The sequence below is a fragment of the Monodon monoceros genome, unplaced genomic scaffold, assembly GCF_005190385.1.
Source record: "Monodon monoceros isolate NGI ecotype Baffin Bay Population unplaced genomic scaffold, NGI_Narwhal_1 Super_Scaffold_16, whole genome shotgun sequence".
Taxonomy (NCBI): domain Eukaryota; kingdom Metazoa; phylum Chordata; class Mammalia; order Artiodactyla; family Monodontidae; genus Monodon; species Monodon monoceros.
Genome location: NW_021703772.1, coordinates 93,291,066 through 93,315,908, shown reverse-complemented (window position 1 = coordinate 93,315,908; position 24,843 = coordinate 93,291,066). Strand labels below are relative to the sequence as shown.

Here is a 24,843-nt window from a genome sequence, read left to right as displayed (position 1 = left end):
CAACAGACACTGCAGAAATACAAAGCATCCTAAGAGACTACTACAAGGAACACTATGCCAATAAAAGGGACAACCTGGAAGAAATGGACAAATTCTTAGGAAAGTATAACCTTCCAAGACTGAACCAGGAAGAAATATAAAATATGAACAGACCAATCACAAGTAATGAAATTCAAACTGTGATTAAAAATCTTCCAACCGGGCTTCCCTGGTGGCGCAGTGCTTGAGAGTCCACCTGCCAATGCAGGGGACGCGGGTTCGTGCCCTGGGCCGGGAAGATCCCACATGCCGCGGAGTGGCTGGGCCCGTTAGCCATGGCCGCTGAGCCTGCGCGTCCGGAGCCTGTGCTCCACGACGGGAGAGGCTACAACAGTGAGAGGCCTGCGTACCGCCAAAAAAAAAAAAAAAAAAAGTCCAGGACCAGATCGCTTCACAGGTGAATTCTATCAAACAGAGAAGAGCTAACACCCATCCTTCTCAAACTCTTCCAAAAAACTGCAGAGGAAGGAACACTCCCAAACTCATTCTATGAGGCCACCATCACCCTGATACCAAAACCAGACAAAGATACTACAAAAAAAGAAAATTACAGACCAATATCACTGATGAATATAGATGCTAAAATCCTCAACAAAATACTAGCAAACAGAATCCAACAACACATTAAAAGGATCACACACCATAATCAAGTGGAGTTTACCCTAGGAATGCAAGGATTCTTCAATATATGCAAACCAATCAATGTGATACACCATATTACCAAATTGAAGAGTAAAAACCATATGATCATCTCAATAGATGCAGAAAGAGCTTTTGACAAAATTCAACACCCATTTATGATAAAAACTCTCCAGAAAGTGGGCATAGAGGGAACCTACCTCAACATAATAAAGGCCATATATGACAAACCCACAGCAAACATTATTCTCAATGGTAAAAAACTGAAAGCATTTCCTCTAAGATCAGGAACAAGACAAGGATGTCCACTCTCAGCACTATTATTCAACATAGTTTTGGAAGTCCTGGCCACGGCAATCAGAGAAGAAAAAGAAATAAAAGGCATACAAATTGGAAAAGAAGAAGTAAAACTGTCACTGTTTGCAGATGACATGATACTATACATAGGGAATCCTAAAGATGCCACCAGAAAACTACTAGAGCTAATCAATGAATTCTGTAAAGTTGCAGGATACAAAATTAATGCACAGAAATCTCTTGCATTCCTATACACTAATGATGAAAAATCTGAAAGAGAAATTAAGTAAACACTCCCATTTGCCACTGCAACAAAAAGAATAAAATACCTAGGAATAAACCTACCTAGGGGGACAAAAGACCTGTATGCAGAAAATTATAAGACACTGATAAAAGAAATTAAAGATGATACCAACAGATGGAGAGATATAGCACGTTCCTGGATTAGAAGAATCAATATTGTGAAAATGACTATACTACCCAAAGCAATCTACAGATTCAGTGCAATCCCTATCAAATTACCAATGGCATTTTTTACAGAACTAGAACAAAAAATCTTAAAATTTATATGGAGACACAAAAGACCCCAAATAGCCAAAGCAGTCTTGAGGGAAAAAAATGGAGCTGGAGGAATCAGACTCCCTGACTTCAGACTATACTACAGAGCTACAGTAATCAAGACAATATGGTACTGGCACAAAAACAGAAATATAGATCCATGGAACAAGATAGAAAGCCCAGAGATAAACCCACACACCTATGGTCAACTAATCTATGACAGAGGAGGCAAGGATATACAATGGAGAAAAGACAGTCTCTTCAATAAGTGGTGCTGGGAAAACTGGACAGCTATATGTAAAAGAATGAAATTAGAACACTCCCTAACACCATACACAAAAATAAACTCAAAATGGATTAGAGACATAAATGTAAGACCGGACACTATAAACCTCTTAGAGGAAAACATAGGAAGAACACTCTTTGACATAAATCACAGGAAGGTCTTTTTTGATCCACCTCCTAGAGTAATGTTAATAAAAACAAAAATAAAGAAATGGGACCTAATGAAACTTCAAAGCTTTTGCACAGCAAAGGAAACCATAAACAAGACGAAAAGACAACACTCAGAATGGGAGAAAATATTTGCAAACGAATCAACGGACAAAGGATTACTCTCCAAAATATATAAACAGATCATGCAGCTCAATATTAAAAATATAAACAACCCAATCCAAAAATGGGCAGAAGACCTAAATAGACATTTCTCCAAAGAAGACATACAGATGGCCAAGAAGCACATGAAAAGCTGCTCAACATCACTAATTATTAGAGAAATACAAATCAAAACTACAATGAGGTATCACCTCGTACCAGTTAGAATGGGCATCATCAGAAAGTCTACAGACAACAAATGCTGGAGAGGGTGTGGAGATAAGGGAACCCCTTACACTGTTGGTGGGAATGTAAATCGATACAGCCACTATGGAGAACAGTATGGAGGTTCCTTAAAAAAACTAAAAATAGGGCTTCCCTGGTGGCACAGTGGTTGAGAGTCCGCCTGCTGATGCAGGGGACACGGGTTCATGCCCCGGTCCGCCGCGGAGCAGCTGGGCCCGTGAGCCATGGCCACTGAGCCTGCGCTCTGCAACGGGAGAGGCCACACAGTGAGAGGCCCGGGTACCACACACACACACACACACACACAAAAACTAAAAATAGAAATACCATATGATCCAGCAATCCCACTACTGGGTATATACCCAGAGAAAACTGTAATTCAAAAAGACACATGTACCCCAATGTTCATTGCAGCACTATTTACAATAGCCAGGTCATGGAAGCAACCTAAATGTCCATCGACAGACGAATGGATAAAGAATATGTGGTATATATATATACAATGGAATACAATTCCTTTTCATAAAAAGGAATGAAATTGGGTCATTTGTTGAGACGTGGATGGATCTAGAGACAGTCACACAGAGTGAAGTCAGAAAGGGAAAAACAAATATCGTATATTAATGCATATATGTGGAACCTAGAAAAATGGTACAGATGAACCGGTTTGCAGGGCAGAAATTGAGAAGCAGAGGTAGAGAACAAATGTATAGACACCAAGGGGGGAAAGCAGTGGGGGGGGGGGTGTGTGATGAATTGGGTGATTGGGATTGACATGTATACACTGATGTGTATAAAATTGATGACTAATAAGAACCTGCTGTATAAAAAAATAAATTAAATGAAATTTAAAAATTAAAAAAATAACTGTTGTCTATCAGATTCAGAATAAAGACTAAATACCTAAAAAAAAAAGTCTATATGTGTATAAGTGAATCACTTTGCTGTACAGCAGAGCTTGACACAATGTTGTAAATCAACTATACTTCAATAAAAACAACAACAACAAAAAGAAAACAAGGGCACTAAGCTGAGTGCACACTGTGACTACACTATGAATGTAAGGAAGCCACGACTGGAAGGAAATACCAGTAGAACTATGAAAAAGATCTTTTCTTGGAAATTTTTCCTTAATGGTGTCATAATGTTTTATAAATAAAAGGAAGAATTGAAAGAGAAAAGTGAGGTGGGGCTTCCCTGGTGGTGCAGTGGTTAAGAATCCGCCTGCCAATGCAGGGGACACGGGTTAGTGCCCTGGCCCGGGAAGATCCCTCATGCCACGGAGCAACAAAGCCCATGTGCCACAACTACTGAGCCTGCACTCTAGAGCCCGCGAGCCACAACTACTGACCCTGCGTGCCACAACTACTGAAGCCCGCGCGCCTAGAGCTCGTGCTCCGTAATAAGAGAAGCCACCACAATGAGAAGCTCATGCACCACAACGAGGAGTAGCCCCCACTCGCTGCAAGTAGAGAAAGCCCGCACGCAGCAACGAAGACTCAACGCAGCCACACACACACAAAAAAAAGTGAGGTGGACTTTCTCATAAAAGTCTGTGTAGAAAAGTCTCAGGAGCCACGGCTGTAGGGATAAGAAGCCTAAGGTGTAAAGGCTGGGATGAGTTTTACAACAAAGAGACAAACAGAAAGGTTCAAGCTTTCCCCTTTCAGAAGTGTTCTCTGTCTCCGTGGGTACAGTCACTTGCTGAACAAGAGCAGAATGGAAGCCTTGACATAAGCGCTATATTTTGGCATTTCACTGAGTCATTTATTCACAGTATTCCAGCTCACTCTCATTGTGGGTATTTTGAATTGTTCTCTAATTTTCTAATGGACAGTTAAGTGTCTTGATGGCACTTAACATCTAGCCTGGGGCCCAGTGAATGCTCCTCTTTCAGAAGAGAAGAGAACCCAAAAGGTGCTGGGGGAAAGCTAGACTAATTGTCCTGAAGAATGCAGCCAGGGAAGCTGGTAGGTTTCCTGGGAGCTTTTGAAGAAAAAGGGAAATGATGGATGGGACCCATGTTAAGCCATTTTAAATTTTGTCTCAAGGATACACATCACCTTCTTGTTGAAATGATACCCTGATTGCCCTCTGGAAAGACCATCCTCCCCCCGCCCCACCTCCCTGTCTCTCAGTGTGTTGAGGGGTAGAGCTGGGACCTGGGTCAAAACCAATCAGTGCCACACAGTCCCCTAGCCTAGACCAGTGACTGGTTCAGGGATGGGCACACGACCCATGCAGAGACCATGAGCACGGGGAGAACTTTCCTGGGAACGCCAGAACAGAGGCAAGCTGTGTTTTCTGTTTTCTGCTGATCTTGAAATAATGAGAGAAGGATTGCGGCCATCTGGCTACCAGCCTGCCCAAGAATAAAGCCAGTGAGGGGAGCAAGAGAAGAAGAAAAATCGAGTCCTGGTAACATCATCTGTGGTCTAATCAAGCTCCACTCTGATCAGCTAAAACTAAGACTCTTCAGTTTCCAGAACTCAGAAATTCCCTCCTTGTTTAAGTTAGTTTGGGTTGGGTTTTCTGTCACTTGCAATTAAGAGTCCTGGCTGACATGGAAAACTTGCTTTGGAGTCAAGGGACTTGGGCTCAAATGTTGGCTTCACACTGCTAACCCACTAGCAATGTCAGCACGACCAATTGCTTCTCCTCCTAAGCCCCGATTCCCTCATCCATCAGAGCCGTTCTGAGGAGGTGGCAACAATTTTTAAAGTGCCAGAATAGTGTTTGGACAAATAAGGTGATTAAGAATTTATGGTTCCTTCCCTCCCTCCCTCTGATTTCCTTTAAAGGAAAAAAAAAGGAAAGACTTGCTGATGGGAAGGTAAAATAACATTTTTCTAACCCAATGTCCTTTCTCTTCCAACAAGTAGGCATTGCAAGGATGGGAAGTACCTTAAAAGAGGCCACCCCTGGGTTGGAGATGCCCGGTGCGTGTTGGCCGGTGCCGTAGCCCGCGTAGCTCATCACCCACGGCTCGTGGAAGGTCACCCACAGCTTCACACGGTCCCCAAATGTGGAGAAGCAGAAGGCCGCATAGTCCAGGAAGGTATCCACCATGCTCTCATTCTGCCACCCGCCGCGATCCTGCAGGGCCTGAGGAAGGTCCCAGTGGGACAGCGTGGCCATGGGCTCGATGTGCGAGTCCAGCAGCCTGTCGATCAGCATGTTGTAGTAGGCGACGCCCCGGAGGTTGGGGCTCTGCCCCTGCCCAGTGGGGAAGATGCGGGACCAGGAGATGGAGAACTTGTAGACCTGGGCCCGGAGGCCACGAAGCAGGGCGACGTCAGTGTCCACCTTGTGGTAACTGTCACTGGCCACCTCTGGCGTTGCTTGGCCCTTGCCAGTGTTCTGGTGCCCAACTCTGTCCCAGATGCTCGCCCCTCTTCCGTCCTCGGCCCAGCCTCCTTCCACATTAAAAGCCCCTGTGGAGACGCCCCAGAGGAAACCCTCAGGAAAAACATCCTGCAGGAAAGCATCCCTTTCTGCCCTGGACTGGTTGGCAAACATTTCCCAGACTCTCTGATAGGTTGAGTGGGGCAGAGAGGAGTCTACTGCTGTCTCCGGGTCCAGCTGCAGGAGAGTCTGGAGGGTCAGGTTGTCAGTCAGAGAACAAGACCAGCTGTAGGAGTGAAGTGACATAAAGGGACATAGTATAAGTAATGACTCTGTAAGTTACAAATGCCCCCAGACCGATGAACAGTGACAATGTGTTTAATCAGTAAAGATTCCAGAAACACCGACCCAAAGTCATGGGCAGCAAGTAGATGGGAAAATTATTATTATTGTCTCTTCTTAGGTGAGTTATCATTGCTCCTGCATGAGTGAAAATACTGTACCAATGCTACTGTTTGCTGTATTAGATCACCCTTGAATACAGTCTTCAGTTCTGATGAAAGTTTTTCTTCTTATAATGTATATTTATAAAACATAGCTAATAATAATGACTTCAATTTACTGAGACTTTTGATTCTATGGTGACCACTATGATAAAAATGTATGTACATTATCTCATTTAATTTTCAAAATAAGTATACAAGATAAGTACTACATTATTTATCTTCTTACTACAGAGGAGGAAACTGAGACTTAAAGAAATGAGTAACTTCGGGCATCAGGGGGCCAGCAGCTACTTACCAGCTGGTACAGAAATATTTCAATAATTGAATGACTGGTGCATCTCTACTGATGTGTACCACTCAAATGTCAACCCTGACTATAACCTCCTTTCTTCTTCATGCTGCCTGGATTATGGTCATAATGGCAGGAGCTCAAGCATCCATCCTGCACCATGAGGTAGAAGTTTTGTTAAGAATAACAAAGCAACAAGATAGGAGCCTGGATTCCTGATGATTTTTACCCACTCTAGACTGTCCATCTTCAGGCTTTATTTATATCAATAAACTTACATCTTGTTTTTTTAAAAAATGAGAACTCCTCCTAGATTACACAGCTTGCAAATGGTACAGCACAGAATCTGTGCTTTTAGCCACATATCACTATGTATGTGTGTAGATGTGTAGGCATTTATGTGCATGTTATGTTTTATTTCAGAAATAAATGTATCTGAAATAAACATCAGAAATAAACATAGCTAAAATAAAGCATAACATAAAAATGCTATTCTCATACGCAATGAAGTCTGATATATTCTATTTACTTCTAATCTGTTTTCCTTCTCTCTCCTTCCTTCCTCCTTCCCTCCGTCCCTTCTTTCTTTATTGTTTTCTCTATCTGAGTCCTGTCCTGCAGGCTGGAAAGCAGTGCGTGATAACATGCAGCAGTTACACCAGCAGAGGGCAACCTTGAGGAAGGATTGGTGGAGGCGGGTGTGTTTGGCCTGGAGAAAAGAACACACATGAGGAGAGGGAGTGGAGTACAAGAGCATCTCCCTGTCCTTGGGCCATCGAGGGGCTGACACTTATACAAGGTTGGCCCAGAGCACAGAACCGGTAGAAGTGACGGAGACACTGCAGAAAGACCTCCCTCCCGTGGAGTGGAGCCTGGACCTTCCAAACTTAAGCTCCTCCTATTTTATGAAGCATCAACTCATCCGCATTTGGTAGAAAAGTGGTGAGGGAAAATGATAGCCTATATTTGTGGATTACCCAAAACAGATGCATGACTCTGGAGCACACCAGGGGCATGGAGGGGTGCCAGCTGTTCTGACCCAACCCTTCTGACTATGACCGTCCTTCTGGCTTGGGTGAGAAGAGGTCTTGAAGAAACAAACTGCCCCTGGATAACACAGAACTTGCCATACAGGCCTTGAAGCTGGGAGTCCTGGGTTTGCCTAACTTGGGAAGAGATTTAGCACAGAAAGTCTCTATGTCCAGCCCTCCAAGTGCCCTCCTTCAGCCACCCCTCACCCCCCACTCTAAGCCACCTCAGAGCATCCCAGGTAATGCTCTTTTTCCCTCCTCTGGGGAGCAGTCTGTATCTCCTGCCATACTCTGTGCTAGAATCACTGGTGGGCCTCTCTGTCTCACTTCTGAGGTCTAAAACACTCTGACAAGAAAATGATGCCCGTCCCCTCAGGACGCGCTTCCACCTGCCCCTGCAGGTTCTCCATCAACATCCACCTGAGTGAGAACCCCCCGCCCCCACTCTCGGTTTAACGTTAGCCAATGTTGGATCTTCCCTGCAGGCAAGGTACTGAGAGATCAAGGTGTTAGAGAATCCTGGAGCCGGTGTCTCCTGTCATCTTGTGGTTTTGCAATCATTGTGATCTCAGGGTGCCCCCTTTCTTTTTCTTTTGCCATGTCATGCACGACATGTGGGATCTTAGTTCCCCAAGCTGAGATGGAACCCGTGGCCCCTGCAGGGGAAGCATAGAGTCCTAACCACTGGTCCGCCAGGGAAGTCCCCAGGGTACCACGTTTATTATGACCTCTTGAGTTTTATTTTCTGAAAAGATAGCCCAGCACTCCTCAGCTGGCTCCACGTGTGAACAGAGAGCCGTTCTGATCTCCTTGCTCATCATACTGTTCACACTGCCGGCACAAAGCCTGACATGGGCAGCTGCTTAGGCTCTGGTGATCTGAACTGCTGATTTGAAGTGAGTTGAGAGGACTGAACAATGGAAGGAGACACAGCTGAGGACAGCCAAATGCTGGGAGAGAAAAGGTACAACGAGGTGGTGGCAACTGAAGTTTATGATCTTGGACAGAGCTGTGCTAGAAATGTCTGAGGTGAGCTCTAGCTGAAGGTCTGGGAAGCCAATGATTGCCTCCGGGCCTTGGTCCTTCCTTGACACACGGTATATGATGCTCAGGTGTGTAACATACCCCCACGGAGAGCTGAGGGTTCTGGGAAGTTCCCTGCACTGGCTTCCACACCAAACTTTTCTCGAGAAGCGCATTGGAATATAAGTGCATGAGAATGATATAATTATGGAGATAACCTCAAATCTACTCTAATTTTTTTTCAGTATGTCACTTACAAATTTTGGTACTTTAGTCATGTGCTAAGAAATTATTTGCAATCCCACAATAATTTAAAACCTTTGTCCTGAGAAACTGCTGATTTAGGCTTCTGCCCTGCTGCACAGCTGGCTTTCCTATCTATGCCATCTCCTCACGGGTAAGATGTTTCACATTTTGTGTGAGGAAATGGTGCAGAGAACTCACCTTACTTACTCAGATCACATAACTTCAGGGATGGGCAGATCTATCATTAACCTAGCCTGCTCGTCCACAACCTCACAATGCCTCCAACAAGATCTAAACTAGAAGGCAGGGGTTTAAACACCAGCTCTGCTAGCTGTGTGCACTTGGGTGAACTAGAGGAGAACCGTGTGGTGGCCAGAGACACTGCTCCCTGCTTTCCCCTCTGAGCCTTCATCTCTTGTCTCTAGAATGGCCACGAAGGACTCACTGGTCCAAGAGGCAGATGACAAGAGTCCCCTGTGTTTACACATGTGAAAGAACAACAGAGTATTCTGCAAATATCAGTTATTGGTAGTCCCACAGGAAATCTAACATTACCTTTTCTTGGAACTTGATGAACAGCTCAGGAATGTACTAAGATCAAACCCAATGGTGAGCACTTGTTCTTCACTTATGGCTGTAAGAGAAGACGTTTAATTCACTCCACCTGAAGCCCAATCAACAATATGCATGACTACTATCAACAGTTTTCCTCACTTGTACACCACACCCAAACCCCAAGCAATGGCTCCAAACCCCTCTGGAAAGTTCCACAGGCTAAAGATTTACAGAAGTCAAAAGTGATAGAACAGTGGTTCTCAAACTTCCATGTGCATCAGCATCACCTGCAGAGCTTGTTCAACACAGATTGCTGGGCCCACTCCAAAGTTTCTGATCACGGTTTCTGATCTGAGGTGGGCTCTAGAATGTGAATGTCTAACAAGTTACCAAGTGATGCTAATGCTGCTTGTCTGGAGGCCAAACAAGGAGAACAACTGACTCAAAACTCAAATATCAGGAGGGGGCGGAATTTTATTTTTTTTGTAAGAAACTATACATAAACATAAAATTAACCATTTTAACCATTTAGAAAGTGATGGGATTTAAGAGCAGAAATCATTATACCATCAAAGATGAGTTAGGGCAAGAGTTATTAAGTGGTATCCATGGATGCAGTTCAAGAGGTCTGTGAAGCCAGCTCAGCACTGGTTACAGGTGGTAGAAAGGGCACTACCAGCTTCTCCCATATTCTGACCTTACAGGGAGACTGAACTGGATATCCAGGCATGCAGGAGCGTGCCCCTTGGCCCTTCCTGCAGAGTGTCTAGTGGTCCTCAGCCCCTGAGGCCTTAGTGGACCTCCTACTTTCCCTTGGCCGGATTGGACCAGGAGCAATCTTCTTCTTCTCCTTCTTTTAATAGCCACACCATGTGGCATGTGGGATCTTAGTTCCCCAGCCAGGGATGGACCCCGTGCCCCCTGCAGTGGTAGCACAGAGACTTAACCACTTGACCACCAGGGAAGTCCCAGGAGCAATCTTCTGATTACACGGCCCACCCATCAGATTCACTCTCAAGAATTTGAACTAAGAGACACCAAGGAGATGCTCCATGAGCTGTGGGTCTTATACCTGAAGATTGTGATTAGGTAATGGGGAAATGAACAAAAGTAAGGTGGCTGAGGGGAGAGAGGCAGCCCTGCCAAGTGGGGCAGAGATGAGAGACCTTAGAGGGAGGGGTAATGGAAGTGGACAGATGGACACAGGGCAGTTGCCATGCTTACACCTGACATTTGAGGCCTGACGGTCTTTATTTCCATGAGACCAAGGCATCCTTACCATCCTCGTACAGAACCTCTCTCCTTTCTTGGGTCAGTGGGAGCTAAGGGATCAAGATGAACAACAAGAAGACAAGGGACATTAAACTCATCTGGGATGGGCTCTCAGACCACCCCTCCTCTGGTCGCTCCTCCCATTGGAACCCCAGACTTTTAAAATAGCTACCCCACAAGCCAGTGCACCAAATATCACTCCAAACCTCTCCAGTGATGGTCCACTCACCTGTGAGAAGGCTGAAGAACAGATCAGCTGGGCTCTTCTTTGTGGAGAGGCAGTCCTGGAGTTTCAGATTGAAGATGAAAACTTCCACTTTTGGCTCAATAGTCTGAAATGATATAGGCCAGCAAGTGAACTGAAGCTGCCTAGAGTAAGTTTTTTGTTAACAGGGACAGATTTTAAAGATAAGAAATCACGACACTCAATTTGGTTTTGGAAATGACTGCTAGCTGTCTCAGTCAATAAAGAGAGCCGACTCTAGACTTGAGGGAGAAAAATCTACACTTTTCAGTAACATAGACCATTCTCTACACTGACCCCCCACCAAAGAGACAGGCTAATTTCTGCCATCACCTCAGACTACAAGGTACCTCCTAGAACCAGTCACTGTGTTAGGACCAGGAACAAGGCAGTCTGCTCATGTCAGGGGCCTGTGCTGCTACAAGAAGCTCAGTCAGGCGCCACTGTCAAGATGTTTATGGGTGTCTAGGGTTTGCTTCAAAACAATCTGGTTTGGGGCTTCCCTGGTGGTGCAGTGGTTGAGAGTCCGCCTGCCGATGCAGGGGACACGGGTTCGTGCCCCGGTCCGGGAGGATCCCACATGCGGAGCAGCTGGGCCGCTGAGCCTGCATGTCCGGAGCCTGTGCTCCGCAATGGGAGAGGCCACAACAGTGAGAGGCCCGCATAATGCAAAACAAAACAAAACAAAACAAAAACAAAAAAAAACCCAAAACAATCTGGTTTGAGAGGGGGAAGGTAGGGTATAGATGAAACAAGATCAGCCAGGAATTGATAGCTTTTGAAGCTGGGGATGGCTTCAGTTTACTTTTCCTTCTACCTTTGGATATATCTGACATACTCCATAAAGAAATTTAAAAGAAGCTATCTTCATTAGAATTGGAGCAGGTGTAATTTCTCTCCCATTTCTAGCCATTTCAGTGTCAAAAGAAACATCTTTAGGCTGACATGTTGTTTGACCTCACTTTAGGTTACCTTTTTTGGGGGAGGTTGGGTTTTGTCATTTTTCCCACACTAAGTTTTCTTCCTCTAGTCGTTAACAGCCACTGAGAAATACCAATAGCAACTACTTAAAAAGAAGCCAGGCGGGTTCTTTATTTTCTCAGAGCAGCCAGTAACAATGAGCCTCAAGCCTTAATCTCTGAGAAACCAAGTAAGTCGCTCAGAACCAGTGAGTGGAGCTGTGACCCACGTAGTCTTGTTCTTTCCCTGGGCCAGGTCAGTGCGCAAAGCCAAACTCCTAAGGGAACCGAGGGTTTTCCCCTCCCTGGAAGATCCATATGCAGTGAGGCAGCCTGTGGTATCACAGGACTGGAGAGCTGCAGGAGCCCTCTGCTGAGTGGGGAAGCCTCTGGTGAGCAAAGCCTCTTCTGAGAAGGGAACGTGGGACTCCTACATGTACCTCCTGAAGAATTCAGAACCTGTGGATGTGCTGTGGGTCCTCAGGCCCTAAGACACCTGTGTGCCAGTGGGGAGCAGCAGCTGAGGCTCAGAGAGGGGGTGCAGATGCTCTGAGGAGAGTGGAGGGATAGTGAGGGGTGGCTTGTCAGGATAAATATCTACATGACCACATCCATGAAATGTCTGTTTTAATCTCAGAATGAACACTGGAATTTGGATTCTCAGTAGTTTTCTACACAAGAGAGCAGAGGATCCATGTAAATATTTACCTTAACAAGCCAACCCTCATTATCCTTTCCAGGGAAGACTATCTAACCTCCAGATGTTCTCTATAGGAATCTCTCCAGATGCAACTCTGCAAGTATGTGGACTCTTTTATTTGTTTACTTATTTTTGGCTGCACCGAGAAGCTTGTGGGATCTTAGTTCCCTGACCAGGGATTGAACTCAGGCCCTTGGCAGTGATGCAAGCACAGAGTCCCAACCACTGGACCGCTGGGGAATTCCCTGCAAGTATATGGACTCTTGGAGGAAGTTCAGTTTACACATCAGCTGAAGCATTAAATGTCTAATATGCTCTCAGGAAACTTTGCCATTCATCATCAATATGGAAAACAGCTCAAATTACCTGCAATTGATTCAGCTTCTGCCGGAAACCTGCCTCACTTTGGCATCCATAAGATAAATCTAGAGAGAGGAAGTCAACTGCGTCCTGGAAATAAGTAAATAGGATGATCAGAGCACAAGGAATTTCAAGACAAAGAACTGCTCAGAAGTATTCTTTTTTTGTTTCTCCCCTTATTACTAAATGGAATACTCCAAAGTGGGATTTTCCAAGGGAAAAGCAGGATGAGGAAAAGCTGGGGACATAGTGAGAATGTGTGTGGGGTGTGCCTACGTGCTGTGGGGAATACATCACGTGTGCACTCAGCAAAGAGCCTGGCACACAGGAAGCTCTCAATAAATGCGCACAATTGAATGAGTGAGTGAATGAAAGAAGCACCATATGCCAGAAAGGGTGGGTTTCCACCAAGTGGATGAGCACGAAGGAAGGGAGTCAGAGGCCAGAGCTGCCCTGAGCAGCACCCTCCTCATGGCCTTCCACTTTGCAGGACGGAGGCAGTGCGGCCCTCACCCACCCACAGGCCCCTTAGTAATTTCGGCAGACCCTACTGGGGTTTGGGGTTTTGTTTTAATTGTAGGCTATAGTCACTGGCTACGTTCAGGCCACAGTTTAAAGTCCACCCCAGGTGGCCTTAGCCTGGTCCACATTATTATTGGAGAACAGAACTCTCATGGTCCATGGACCCCGTCTGTGCTCCAGTTAAGGACATACCCCTCTGCCTTGTCTCTGGCCTGCATATACTTTAAGAACTACAGATTCAGAGTCTAAACATATGCAGATACCACGGTGATCCCCTCCCTACCCTTTTCAGCGAGCCATTTCTATCCTGGCCATGACCAGATCATTGCCTGTCTTCTCCCCTTCTCTTCCCTTGGGACAAAGACCGTCAATAATGGTATCTGCTGACAACCCAGTGCACTGTGACATTTGATAACTGACTCTCCTCTGGCTCCCTATGGCTTTCCCAGTCAAGTTATCACTGGTGTTTACTCAACATTCCACAGGCTTGCTCCCCGCTGGTGAGCTCCACTCGAACCTTCCCCTCTGCCCTATCAGCGCTTGCTTTGTTTGTCAATTCCATACAGCATGTGATCATTGAGTTCATACCCTTGAAAGTCACTGTGTTGGGTTTCAAGATGAGTGAGATCCACAGAAGCTTCCAACTTGATACAGAGTGTTAACAGATGCATCGACTATATGAAGAACAGGCAGAAAGTTCTAAGTGCTATATGAAAAATCCACATCAGTGGTCCTCAAATCTTGGTGGGGATTAGACTCACCTGGGAACTTGGGACGCCTATGAAGGCCCACGGCAACCCTCCACATTAAGCCTTGGCCTCTGTGTTCTTTACTAGCTCTCCAGGTGATTCTGGTACACACCAAAGCTTGGGGACCGCTGATCTAAACAAGTGGCTAAGGGTTCCAAGCTGGGAGAGATCACATCAGGTTGAGTGAGGGAGTATTATTAACAGAGGCCTCCTGATGGAGGGCACATCCACACAGATGTTAAAAATAGATAGAATTTTGTTGGAAGAGATTTGAGGAAGGCCAGGAGGATAGGACTTGAGTTAGGGAATGCAGGAGAGTCGGCAGGAAAAATAGCATACACGCTGGGACAAAAAGGTGAGGCCAGAGAGCAAGAAGGCCTGTGTGAGCCATATTCTGGAAGGCCCTGAGGAATTTCACCAATTCAGGGGAGTGTAGCTTCTCAGTGGGGAAATGAACAAAACTGTGCTTTCGGAAGGTGGCCCAGATGCGTGGCAGGAGTGGGGGCAGAGAGACCAGTTCAAAGACTGCTGCTTGACAAACACTTCTCAATCAGCACTTTGGTCTCCTGAGCTCATAACTGATAGCAATTATCGCCCCTCGTAAAAGAATTTAGATGGTAATATGGCCATACAATCAGTCTTGGACCTGGCCATTTCAGAACCTTATCATGTCTGGTTTTTAAATCCCTGAGCTGGTAAATCTGAAATTGGACCTTGGCATATGGGGCCTCCATCATAGCACAGACACCAGTGCTGCACAACTACAGAAATCAGTTGTTTTCCCTGAGGGCGTTCCATACCGCCCTGCGGCCAACATTACAAGGGCCAAAGCTGTTAAATTCTCAGATGTTTTAACTTTTCTTATTAAAATTATATTTAAAAGGTGTATTTAGAGGAGGTCAAAACCAGGATGGGCACTCTAGGGGGACATTATTTAAAGAAGAAAAAAAAAAACCTTTACCCTAGTATCTGTTTTGCTAAAAACACTGACCTCTCTTCTAAGAAGCTCTTTTAATAAAAAGTCAGAGCAAGAGCAGAGGCATCTGACTTCTTTGTACAGGCAAAAGCTGACACTTGACCAAGTGAGAGCTGGGGCTACAACAAATAGGATTTTGTTTTAAAGTAATTATGAATCTAGAGAATGCATAACACTCATAAGAGGCATTTGTAAGAATGTCAAGCAAACTATTATACAGAGGATGGATAAACAACAAGGTCCTACTGTATAGCACAGGGAACTATATTCAATATCCTGTGATAAACCATAATGGAAAGGAATATGAAAAAGAATATATATATATATATGTATAACTGAATCACTTTGCTGTACAGCAGAAATTAACACAACATTGTAAGTCAACTATACTTCAATAAAATAGATTAAAAAAAAGAATGTCAAGCCAACAGACAAAAATTTCTCTTGGTTTTTTAAAATTAAAATAGCAACTTTCCTGAGAAGTTACAGATGCTATTTCTTTGGGCTGTCATTACCTTGGCAAGTGCAGACGTAGACGGTTCTAGTAGGAGCTCGGAGACCACCTGGGCTCGCAGGACCACAGAAAGCTTTTGGCCTGAAACCAACCAGAGGAAGGGCTGAAGGTGAGAGAGGAAGGAGCCTGTGACCCCAGAAGCCCCTGGCGAACTCATTTCCTCTTGACCTTTCTATTCCATGTTCACTGACTTTAAAAAGGATTTCTTAAGAAATCACTCACATGGTTTTACCCTAGCTGAAAGATTTTAGAAAACAAGGTAGCTTTTAAAAAAATGTCCTGGGCTTCCCTGGTGGCGCAGTGGTTGAGAGTCCGCCTGCCGATGCAGGGGACACGGGTTCATGCCCCGGTCCGGGAGGATCCCAAATGCCACAGAGCGGCTGGGCCCGTGGGCCATGGCCGCTGAGCCTGCGCGTCCGGAGCCTGAGCTCCGCAACGGGAGAGGCCACAACAGTGAGAGGCCCGCGTAACGCAAAAAAAATAAATTAAATAAATTAAAAAAAAATAAAAAACGTCCTTTTAAAGAGTGTTTCATGTAAATCAGGATGGTGAAGTGCAGGACACTTGTAAAGTCTTTTGTAAGAATAAAAGCAGTTCCTTCCCCCAACCCTGAGCAATGTAAAAGGCGGAAAGGAGAGAACTGCGTCCTAAGTTCCTAATAAACCTTGGCCTCTGCGTGCTTTACAAGCTCTCCAGGTGATTCTGATACACACTAAAGCTTGGGAACCATTGGTTCCAAACAGCTAAGAGTTCCAAGTGGGGAGGGACTTTTGAAAGGCAGGGCGTTCTCAGGGGACTGCTGTTACCTGTCCTTTTTTGCTGTGCAAATGTCCATTCGACACTTACTGCGCATGAAGGAAATATAAACCTGTGCAGCTTGTACCCACTTGCTTTGACATTTGATCACCTAACAGTGGTGCTTAAGCTTATGTGCATCAGAATCACCTGTCCTTCCCGTCAGCCGACTGGGGTGGGCCCAGGAGCAAGTGCCTTTTAACAAGCTTCCTGGGTGCTTCTGAGGCAGTGATGCTCAGACCACAACTTGAAACACGCTGCTGTGGACTTGGGATTCCTCAGTTGTTAGCAGTGCCATCTAACTCTTTGATGTGCATAAGTCTTTATCTCCTGCTGGATTGTGTGCTCCTTGAGGAGCAAACTTAAACATTTCTCTAGGCCCTCCAAACAGCAAGCTTAGGACTGGGTGCATAGGCAGGTGCTCAGACCTGTGCTTTGGAAACAGTAAACAAAAATTGAATGAAACCAGAGTTTGAGACTTAAACTATAAGACTATATGGCTGACTTCTCTCCTGCATCCAAATTCTATACAGGAGAAAGATCTCCCCAGTCAATGAAACCACCATTAACAACCGCTGCCAACTATCAAAGTTCTTATTTTGATAAACATAATGGAACTTTGAAATCCCCTGAGAAGGGAATATCACTCAGAGACATTTAGTCCTCATTCTGATAAGATAACGATATTTTCCAGTTATTCAGTAATTGTGCCCGATGGAGCCATTTCATATTCCACAGATTTCCATGCTTCAGTCTATCATCACATCAGCTCACTAGAACACATGTTCTCAGACTGTGCTGAACACTTTAAAATGTACAATTTAGTGTTATCTCTGGATCAATGACATGACACAAGAGTACAGTTAATCCCTAAGCACAATTGACCCACAAATCACTTCTATTTGACTTTACAAGCTGTTTTTAGAATCAGAGTGAACAAATGTACCTGAAGTCCCAGAAATTCTCATATCATACAAAATAAACTTCCCGATATGGTTCCCAACCTGTTCCCAGTGCAAGCACAAACTATACTTCTTAAAATAATGTAAAATGCAGATTACTCAAAACTAGATTCTCATTCTAAGCTTGCAGTTTCATGTTTTCTTGGGAATGAAATGGGGGGTAATTGCTCTGGCTTAAGATAATTTATCTTGTAATTTTTGCTGGATATGGTTAAAAGTCGGTATTCTTGTCTACAGAACTCAAAATCAGTATTTGCTGTGGGTTGAGAATTAACTGTTTCAAGGCCATGTAGAAAAATCACTGCACAGCACTGTGTAAGTTCATGTCCCTCACAGGCATTACTAGATTTCACTAAGGATAAGCTCCATTCTGTTTCCACCACAAAGGGAAGTCCTTCCTCCAAAAACCATTGCCGTTGTCCATTAAAAAATAGTCCCTTTCAGTTTGCTCCTTTCTCTTTTGCCCTAAATGCTTCAATAAAAGTAATACGGACAGTACTGAACTGCCAGTATCAATGCTTCAAGAGGTGGGTGGGGACTCAAGTGTTGCTGTAGATTGTGTTCCAGTGTTGTACAAGAGGAGGGTGCTGTGTGCAACTCTACTCTTATGTGAGAGGGATGTTCACTCTCCTGCTCTCCCCCTGACTCTCTGCTAAGAATCTTCTTTTGTATCCTTCCCATGGTGCACATTAAAAACATCAATAGGAGGTTTATAATAACACATATAGAAAGATTAGAAAAGAACTTTTCAGAATTGTGGTAAAAATACATAACATAAAATTTACCATTAAAATTTTTTTTAAGTGGCTTTAAATACATCCACATTGTTGTGCAACTGTCACCACCATCTACCTCCCAAACTTTTCCATCATCTCAAGCTGAAACTCTGTGTCCATGATCAGTATCTCCCCCATTTCCCCCTCCTCCCAGACTCTGGTAATCATTATTCTACTTTCTGTCTCTGTGAATTTGATCATTCTAGGTCCCTCACATAGGTGGAATCATACAATATTTGTTCTTTTGTGTCTGGCTTATTTCACTTAGCATAATGTCTTCAAGTTTCATTCATGTTGTAGCATGTGTCAGAATTTCATTTCTTTTTAACGCTGAATAATATTCAATTGTATGTATCTAGCATATTTTCTTTATCCATTCATCCTTGTCTGGGCTTTTGGATTATTTCTATCTTTTGGCTATTGTGAATAATGCTGCTATGAAAATGGGTGTGCAAATATCTGTTCAAGTCCTGCTTTCAATTCTTTTGGGTATATACCCACAGGTGCTAGATCATATGGTAATTTTATGTTTAATTTCTTGAGGAACTGCCACAGAGTTTTCCATAGTGGCTACACCATTTACATCCTGGCCAGCAATGCACAGGGTTATAATTTCTCTCTATCCTCACCAACACTTGGGATCTTCTGTTTTTTAAAAATAGTAGCCATTCTGGTGGCTGATGCACATAAGCAGGAGAATTAATTAATAAAATGTGGCTTAGTCCCACAATGGAATATCAGATAGCAGTGAAAAGAAGATACTATAGCTATATTCAACAATATGAATAAGTTTTTGAAACAGTTTTGTTGGAGAAAAAAGAAGTCCTAGAGGACTACAAAAAGTATAATACTCTTTCATGATGCTCAAAACCAAACCAATCAAAATTGAATACTATATTGTTTAAGCACACATGCAGTTGGGATAGAAACTATATTTTTTAAAAAGTAATGGAATCTCAATGAGATACCATCAGAATGGCTAAAATAGAAAGGATGAAAACGCCAAACGTTGGTGAGGATGTGAGGCCACTGAAATTCTCACACACGGCTAGTGGGAGTATAAAATGGAACAATTGCTTTGGGAAACTGGCAGTTTCTTAGAAAGTCAAATATATCTCTCCCCTGTAATCCAGCAATTCCACTCCTAGGTATTTATCCAAGAGAAATGAAAACATATGTCCATGCAAAAACTTGTACAAGAACGTTCATAGCAACTTATTTATAGGAGATAAAAACTGGAAATTGCCCCAATGCCCCTCAACTGTGATACATCCATGATAGAACACCACTTAGAAGAAACAAGGAGCAAATTACTAATACAGCAACAAAATAATCTCACAAACATGCCGAATGAAAAAAGACAAACAAAAAAGTACATACTGTATGATTCCATTCGTAACTATGCTGATAGAAGTCAGATCAGTGGTTGTTCCTTGGGTAGGGATTGACTAGGAAGGGATAAAATTGATCAGGAATGGGATTTTTGGAGGTGTTGGTTAATGTCTTATATCTTGATAAAGGTATGGGTTACATGGATGTATGGGTTTGTCAAAGCTAATCAAAGTGTAAAATTAAGATCTATGCACTTCACTGTGTGTAAATCATACCCTGATAAAAAAATTCTTAGGAAAAAATCAGAACTGCATTTCACATTGTTTATTTTCTAATCAGCAGTAAATGGGAATTTAATTTTTTTTTTTTTTTGTGGTACACAGGCCTCTCACTGCTGTGGCCTCTCCCATCGCGGAGCACAGGCTCCGGACGCGCAGGCCCAGCGTCCATGGCTTACGGGCCCAGCCGCTCCGCGGCATGTGGGAGGCTCCCGGACCGGGGCACGAACCCGTGTCCCCTGCATCAGTAGGCAGACTCTCAACCACTGCGCCACCAGGGCAGCTCGAGAATTTAATTTTTAAACATATTTTTAAAACATGGTGAATTTTGGGGGGCTACAATATATTTAGTAAAATCCCACTTTTTCTGTAATTAAATATTTTTATTTAAAATGTTTGACCTTGTACCTCCATTACGGACACCAAATGGGGAAGAGAGGAAAGCCATAGACTAATAAAAATAGATGGAATATTTAGCACAGTGGTAACCTGGGATGGGGTGGGGGAGAATGGGAGATGAGATAGGGAAGAATATACAAGTAGACATAAGTTGTGGTATGGTTTGTTTTGTTTTATAAACCCTCAACCTTCCAATTAATTTTTTAACATTAAAAAATTGAGATATAATTCATATACCATAAAATTCATCGCTTTAAAGTATACAATTCAGTGGTCTTTAGTACATTTACAAAGCTGTGCAACCATCTCCACTAATTCCAGAACATTTTAGTAACCCAGTAAGAAATTATATAACCATTAGCAGTCACTTCCCATTCTCTCTTCTAGCCCCAGATACAGCTACTCTACTTTAGTGTCTCTATAGATTTGTCTACTCTGGATATTTAATATAAATGAAATCATATAATATGTGGTCTGAGACTGGCTGCTTTCACTTAGCATAATGTCTTCAAGGATTATCATGTTGTAGCACGAATCAGTACATCATTCCTTTCAAGGGCTGAGTAATACTCCATTGTACTGATATGCCACTTTTTGTTTATCCATCAATTGACGGACATTAGGGTTGTTTCCACTTTTGGTTATTATGAATAATGCTATGAACATTTGTGATGCGTTTTTGTCTGGACATTTGCTTTTATTTCTCTTGGATATATACCTAGGAGAGGAATTGTTGAGTCATACTCTAAAATTTAACTTGAGGAACTGCCAAACTGATTTCCAAAGTGGCTGCACCATAATTCATTCCCACCAGCAAAGTATGAGTGTTCCAATTTCTCAGCATCATTGCCAACACTTGTTATTGTGTCTTTTTTTAAAAAAATAAATTTATTTACTTATTTATTTTTGGCTGCATTGGGTCTTCATTGCTGTGCGCGGGCTTTCTCTGGTTGCAGCAAGTGGGGGCTACTCTTCGTTGCGGTGCGCAGGCTTCTCATTGTGGTGGCTTCTCTTGGTGTGGAGCACGGGCTCTAGGTGCATGGGTTTCAGTAGTTGTGGCACGTAGGCTCAGTACTTGTGGCTCTTGAGCTCTAGAGCACAGGCTCAGTAGTTGTGGCACACAGGCTTAGTTGCTCTCCAGCATGTGGGATCTTCCTGGGCCAGGGCTGGAACTTGTGTCCCCTGCATTGGCAGGCGGATTCTGAACCACTGCGCCACCAGGGAAGTCCCTGTCTGTCTTTTTTATTACAGCCATCCTAGTTGATGTGAAGTGGTGTAATATATATATTATATATATGTATTATATATTATATATAATTTTTTGCTGTTTTCTTACTCTTTAAAAAATTGAAGCATAATTGACCTACAACACTATGTTAGTTCCATGTGCACAACATAGTGATTCAGTAATTCTGTGTTACAAAATCACCACAGTATTCTGTTATATTTTAATTGCTGGACTGAGTGGTCACTCCATGGGTGTTAGTTATTGTGTGGCTGAACCACACTGACTCTATTTTGTCAGCTCCATCTTAGGCCCACAGTCCTAACCCCTCCCCTTCCTGTGTGACTGAGCTTTAGCCTACTCACAAGTAATGCACCCAAGCCAGATAAGTTTCCTATCAACTTTTACCCTTGTCTTCATCAGATATAAGAACTGGAAGAATGCTCTTTAGCTGACACAGATGGTTAATGGTCCTCAAGGAATAAAGGTCATGAGACCCCCAAGGGGATGGAAAAACTTCCAGTCCCACTGGTGCAGATGTGCTTCTCCCTTAATAATCAGATTGCATTTTTAGCTTTGGCCCCTTTAAATTCTCTTGTGCCCCTTTTGGCAGTGAGGAATGCAGCTGCAAATGCTTCCAGATCGCTGTTCACCCGATCTTACCCATATGTAAATTACCCACAATAAACTCCATAATTGCATTTTATGGAGTTGCCTGTTTCACTTTTTGGTCTCAAAGTTCCTTTTCAGTTTGGGGGATATTATTCAATATCCCCACCTTCGAAAAGTTAGTTTGCTTTTAACCAACATATGTTGGTTAAAAGCGGCCATGGCTCACGGGCCCAGCCGCTCGGCGGCATGCGGGATCTTCCCGGAGCAGGGCACGAACCCGTGTCCCCTGCATCGGCAGGTGGACTCTCAACCACTGCACCACCAGGGAAGCTCAACATAATTTTTAATAGTGAAAATTAAATAAACTTATATACAAAAATGAAAGAATATTTTAAACTCTATGATCCATTAATATAATGGGAACCTGTAACAACACTGAAAATCATGCTTTCAAAGAGTTTTTAATAAAATAAGAATATATTCATTAAATATGTTAAGTTTCAAAGGTAGAGTATACAAGTATGCAGATGTATTATATACTATGTATAAAAATATACATACAGTGTATAATAAAAACCAGGAAGCATATATAATCCAAAATTGGTTCTCAAAATTGGTGTACCAATTTTTTGGTGTACCTAGCCTAGATTCACCTAGGGAATTTATTAAAATCAATGTCCTGATTCCATCTGGGCCTACTGAATTGGAACCTTAAACTAGCCATGAAGCAGGAATACGGACAATTGTAAGCATGCTCTTCTCACTATCTGTCAGCATATTATTATTTTATCTTTGTATTTGTCTCCCCTGCTGGAATATAGGCTTCAACTAGAACATGTAACTCGCTTTGCATAAGAAAAAGGGGAGGCTCAGGAATTCCCTGGAGGTCCAGTGGTTAGCACTCTGGGCTTCCACTGCAGGGCGCATGGGTTTGATCCCTGGTCGGGGAACTGAGGTCCCCCAAGCTGAGGGGCATGACCGAAACACACACACACACACAAAATAAAAATAAATAAATAAATAAAAGAAAACGGGGTGGATGAGAGGATGGGCAATCTTGAAATCGTAGGAAGAGTCAGGGAGGCAGGACTGGAGAAAGGACAGAAAGATAATCGGTGATAGTGCAGACTCAAGATTGGGCAAGGGGACTTCCCTGGTGGCGCAGTGGTTAAGAATCTGCCTGCCAATGCAAGGGACATGGGTTCGAGCCCTGGCCTGGGAAGATCCCACATGCCGCACAGCAACTAAGCCCATGCGCTACAACTACTGAGCCTGCGCTCTAGAGCCCGCAAGCCACAACTACTGAGCCTGCGTGCCGCAACTACTGAAGCCTGCATGCCTAGAGCCCGTGCTCCACAACAAGAAGCCACAATGAGAAGCCCGCTCACCACAACGAAGAGCAGCCCCCACTCACCACAACTAAAGAAAGCTTGTGCACAGCAACAAAGACCCAACACAGCCAAAAATAAATAAATAAATTTATTAAAAAAAAAAAGGATTGGGCAAGGGGGCTCAAAAGATATTTTTCAAAGGGAATGCTGGGCACTGTACAATGTAAACCACCGCTACCTACCTCCACTGGGAAATCTTCAGTACGGTATTAATTTCTCACTAATAAATAGATATGAGGGGACTTTTTTTTGGCTGTGCTTTGTGGCATGTGGAATCTTACTTCCCTGACCAGGGATGCTTGAACCCATACCCCCTGCGGTGGAAGCTCGGAGTCTTAACCACTGGACTGCCAGGGAAGTCCCAAGGGGACTTGGAGGTAAGTGGAAAGAAATGCTGAGTCCTGCTTTAAGGAGGGTGGAGGAAGGTGGGTAATGAAGGCTGCCGGTGGGTCAGCCACCTGGGTCATGTGTACTCACCTTGAGAAGCATATTTTTCATGGAAAACCTCATAGGCTTTTCTGTGGGCATCAGTGAGGATCTGGAGACGTGAAGATCTTGATTCCTGGTGGGGAAGCTCCATTATCACTTCCTCCAAGTCACTAAAAGTGAACCAGATCTCAACTAGGTCCCCAAAGGAGTGGAAGATGAAGGAGGCATAGTCAGCAAAGAGATCAGCAAAGGCCTCAGTTCTCTGGACGGTGCTGGCAGGAAGAGTCTGGTGGTGCAGGACCACCAGGGGCTGAAGCTGAGCACTCTTGAGGGCCTCAAGGAGTTGCCGGTAGCACTGCACTGTTTCCTTGTCTGGGTTCTTGGAGGTTCCTTCTGGGAGTAGCTGTGCCCACGGCAGAAATACTTTGTAATGAGTGATCATAATGGCACGAACACTGCTAAAGTACTCTGGCAGGAAAGAGGGCAGTGGCTGGCGACAAACATAAATTTCCTTGTCTCCTGTTACAAAGGGAGAATCCTGGTTTCCCAGTGGACCCCTCAGGTTGCGTAGCAAGTCGCTGGTTAGAGGACCAGCAGCTGAAATGAAGTTTCTATCAGATTCCCAGTCTAACCCCCAACAAGAAAAACTTAGGAGGACAATAAGGACTAAATGCCAGACTAGCTCCATCTTCAAGGAACTGTTAGGAGGTATGTGGAATACTTACTTTATAACTACAGTTGAGGTTGTAAAATACTAAGTGACTGTAAACACTTAACTATGTAACTGGGTTATCTACGATAATAAAATCAGTATGTGATTCACCTATGTAACATCAAAAAATTTTAAAACTATAAGAGATAACACAAAAACCTCAAACTTCTCACACAATTTATTCCAAGGAACCTGGGAAGTGTCTGAAGAAAAAAGTTCTCCACATTTTTTCTTACTTACAAATTATTTTAAAACTTATTTACATAGC

At 43.7% G+C, this 24,843-nt stretch overlaps 1 protein-coding gene across 1 annotated transcript in view; it reads right to left on the bottom strand.

Annotated features, from left to right (window-relative positions):
- LCT (lactase) overlaps positions 1–24,551 on the bottom strand; it is a 51,170-nt gene extending 26,619 nt beyond the window's left edge. Inside the window, exons 1-6 of the mRNA XM_029225647.1 lie at positions 23,912–24,551; positions 15,666–15,745; positions 12,910–12,993; positions 10,870–10,972; positions 9,369–9,447; positions 5,278–6,004 (exon numbers count right to left, since the gene is read on the bottom strand). Of these exons, the coding sequence (XP_029081480.1) occupies positions 5,278–6,004; positions 9,369–9,447; positions 10,870–10,972; positions 12,910–12,993; positions 15,666–15,745; positions 23,912–24,551 (1,713 nt within the window). The remainder of the gene's footprint in view (positions 1–5,277; positions 6,005–9,368; positions 9,448–10,869; positions 10,973–12,909; positions 12,994–15,665; positions 15,746–23,911) is intronic.
- Between the last annotated feature and the right edge of the window lie 292 nt (positions 24,552–24,843).